The sequence below is a fragment of the Limanda limanda genome, chromosome 1 (genome assembly GCF_963576545.1).
Source record: "Limanda limanda chromosome 1, fLimLim1.1, whole genome shotgun sequence".
NCBI classification, from domain to species: domain Eukaryota; kingdom Metazoa; phylum Chordata; class Actinopteri; order Pleuronectiformes; family Pleuronectidae; genus Limanda; species Limanda limanda.
This window is the reverse complement of record NC_083636.1, coordinates 19,002,717-19,005,797: the sequence shown is the minus strand read 5'-3', so window position 1 is coordinate 19,005,797 and position 3,081 is coordinate 19,002,717. Positions and strand designations below refer to the sequence as shown.

At 49.0% G+C, this 3,081-nt stretch overlaps 1 protein-coding gene across 2 annotated transcripts; it reads right to left on the bottom strand.

Annotated features, from left to right (window-relative positions):
• Positions 1-1,059: 1,059 nt before the first annotated feature.
• On the bottom strand, positions 1,060-2,571 carry chrm2a (cholinergic receptor, muscarinic 2a). Of its 2 annotated transcripts, XM_061078605.1 has the most exons (2): positions 1,792-2,481; positions 1,060-1,761 (listed from the first exon to the last, which is right to left on the bottom strand). In XM_061078605.1, exons 1-2 carry the CDS (start codon positions 2,401-2,403, stop codon positions 1,060-1,062), a joined length of 1,314 nt encoding a protein of 437 aa, XP_060934588.1. In that variant the 5' UTR covers positions 2,404-2,481. The 2 variants fall into 2 exon arrangements, with proteins under 2 accessions (XP_060934588.1, XP_060934580.1); XM_061078597.1 differs by having other exon boundaries at positions 1,060-2,571.
• Positions 2,572-3,081: the final 510 nt, after the last annotated feature.

Sequence of the window (3,081 nt, the reverse complement as noted above, 5' to 3'; positions counted from 1 at the left end):
AATACATGTGCTTAGTGAGGTTATGTAACCAGGACACTGTTTATTCTGCAGAATATTTTTATATATATATTTTCAAATCTGTGAGCACAAACCAAATTGCTTTCCCCTCGATGCTTTTTGGTTGAGAAATTTTTCAAAACCTGGTCAAAAGGCTTGCTACTTATCTGTCTGCAGAAGAATGTGAGCAGTTACAGGTTTAGTTTTTAATGTGGAATTTGGCACAAACTTTAAATTCAAATTCATCTCCTGCTGCTGGTCCCACCGCTGTGCAAAGCTGACAAGTGCTGCTCTGATACTTTTCTACATCTGCTGCGTGTTGATGTGAACTTTTCGCCTTCCAAGACTTAATGTGACCACGTCAGGGGCAAAGCTACGCAAGCTGCCTCCTAACTATTCTCCCTGCTGCTGGTTGGAAGTGTCAAGGTGATGATGGCGATCACAGACGCACAGAAAGAAGGCAGGCAGACGGACGCACAGGTGTGTGCACGCCTGTGCTCAGAGCCTGCACACACCCACATGTGCACACACACAGATAAGAGTATACACTGATATGTACAGGTATCTACAGGTATCTTTACTGAAGTTCAAACTGTTGAGGTTTGTAAATTCAGTCAGCCCTATTTTCCCAGTGTTGAAGTTTTCTTGTTTTTGTACGGCTTAGATCTTCCACCGTGTTTTTATGTTTTTAAATCCCTTTCATCGGTGTCACTCCCGAGTGCTCTCTGCTATACACACCCTCGTTGTTGTGGAGTTACAACTCTTAATACTACTGATTCTATTTTTCCCCACAACCGTCCTTATCTACGCTGCTTCTGCACAACACGTCTCAACACAACTGGGGTCAGTTGAATTTGTATCGAGTGCTACAACCGGTTATTGAGAGAGAAAGTGGTGAACTAAAGATAAAATGGTGTAAAGTAATTTTAAAGATACACTTCATAATTAGGCGCACAAACCCCCTATCACAGACGCACATAAACATGGATGGCATGGACACACACACACACACACACACCTTCACGCACACATGCACAACTCTTCCTCCCATGTGGCCCGTGTTTATCTGGCGGACCTAATATTCTTGTATTGGCAGAGGAGAAGGTGTTTGAATGTCTTTTTGAACGTGGCATTGCACAGAGCGTAGCAGGCCGGGTTGATGGTGCTGTTGATGTAGCACAGCCAGTAGCCGATAGTCCACATTGTGTTGGGGATGCAGCTGGAGCAGAAGGTGTTGATGAGCACCATCACATTGTAAGGAGTCCAGGTGGCTACGAAAGCGACCAGGATGGCCATGATGGTGCGGGTCACTTTTTTCTCCCGTGACGGCGGCGCCTTCTTCTTCTTGGGAGGCTGCTTCGTCATCTTTACGATCTTTCGGGCCACGTGATTCTGCCGCTCGGAGGCCGGCACGATCTCCACGGTGGCGTTGGACGGCGTGTAGCAGTCGCTCTTGGGTGATTTGGTCTTGATCTTGATGCAGGTCAGCTTGGACGCCCCTGCCTTGGCTCGCTGACGTGGGGGCGGTTGGCTCGTCTCGAGGCTTGAGTTGGCCGTGGACGGCACCACCTCCTCGTCCCTCTGATTGGACGCTGCCGCGCTCCCTGATGTGGAGTCGTTGGAGCTCTCCTTCTCTTCTCCAGGAGCACAATTCTCTCTTGCCCCTTCATCTCCTTCTGCTTCTCCCTCGGCATTTGAGGAGGGTCCTTTACCATTTTGCAGTTTTCCATCATGCTCGTGGGCCCCAGCGTCAGAATTTGGGATCTGGGAACGCACCGCCACCTCCCCTGGTACGTTGTTGTTGTTGGGTTTGGGCGTGTTGTTCCTCCTCTTGCCAGGTGACAGGGGTTCGGGGGTGGCTCCTGACGGCTTGCGGGTATCCTTCTTCACACGACTCTTGCTTGCCCTGGAGATCTGCCAGTAGAGCTGAATCATGATGATGACCGGCAGGTAAAAGGCGGCAATGGCGGTGCCGAACGTGACGGCGGCGTTCGAGAAGAACTGGATGTAGCACTCTCTCTCCGGAACTGTCCTCCCACCCACGATGAACTGCCAGAAGAGAATGGCGGGCGCCCAGAGGATGAAGGACAGGACCCAGGCTCCAGCGATCATCATCCCTGCCATCTTGGTGGTCCTTTTGACCGGGTAGCTGAGGGGCTTGGTGACACAGAAATATCTGTCAAAGCTTATGATGAGGAGATTCATGACAGACGCGTTGCTGACAACATAGTCCAAGGCCAACCACAGATCGCACACCACGGGCCCCAGGGGCCAGTAGCCTATCACTATGTAGACTGTGTACAAGTTCATGGAGCACAGTCCGATAATTAGGTCAGCGCATGCGAGACTGAACAAAAAGTAGTTGTTGACGGTCTGTAAGTTCCGGTTAACTTTGATGGAAAGCATGACCAGAATATTTCCAATGACTGTGACCAGGCTGAGGGAGCCGGCCACCAGCACGATGAACACCACCTCCACGGTCTTGTAGGCGCTTTCCTTCTCTGCCACGACTTCTGTGTCATTGCCTTCGGAGGCATTCCAGTAGGTGAAATTGAATACATCCATGGCATTTGGTCTTTTTTTGCCACCTCCTACTCAGATGGCACCTACAAGAAGAGAGACACAAAAGAGAAGAGAAGAATTGTGGTGAGGACTGTGTCGGCTTCAGGGTTTTTAGTCATCTCAAGAATCTTTCATTGCGTGTACAGTAGAGGGATGTGAAGATTATGTGACTAAATTCCACTCAGAAATATCTCGACCCTCTTTTCTCTGTGCAGAAGTCAAGCGAATGGACTTGACTGTTTATAGTGTGCTTTTCCAGTCTCATCAATCAACCAGTCAAACACGTTGCATTCATACACAGAGCTTTTTTTATCACACACCATTCATACGGTATTAGTTCGGCTGTCTGGGGACATTTGGGTCTCAGTATCTTGACAAAAGGACACTTTGGACAAGCCGGGGATCAAAGTACCGACCCCTCATCTACCTCCTCAGCATCGGGCACCCCGGAGAACATCTAGAATATATTCAATATGCATAAGAAATTATGTCAGGGGGCAATTATTAATGACGCAGGGGTTT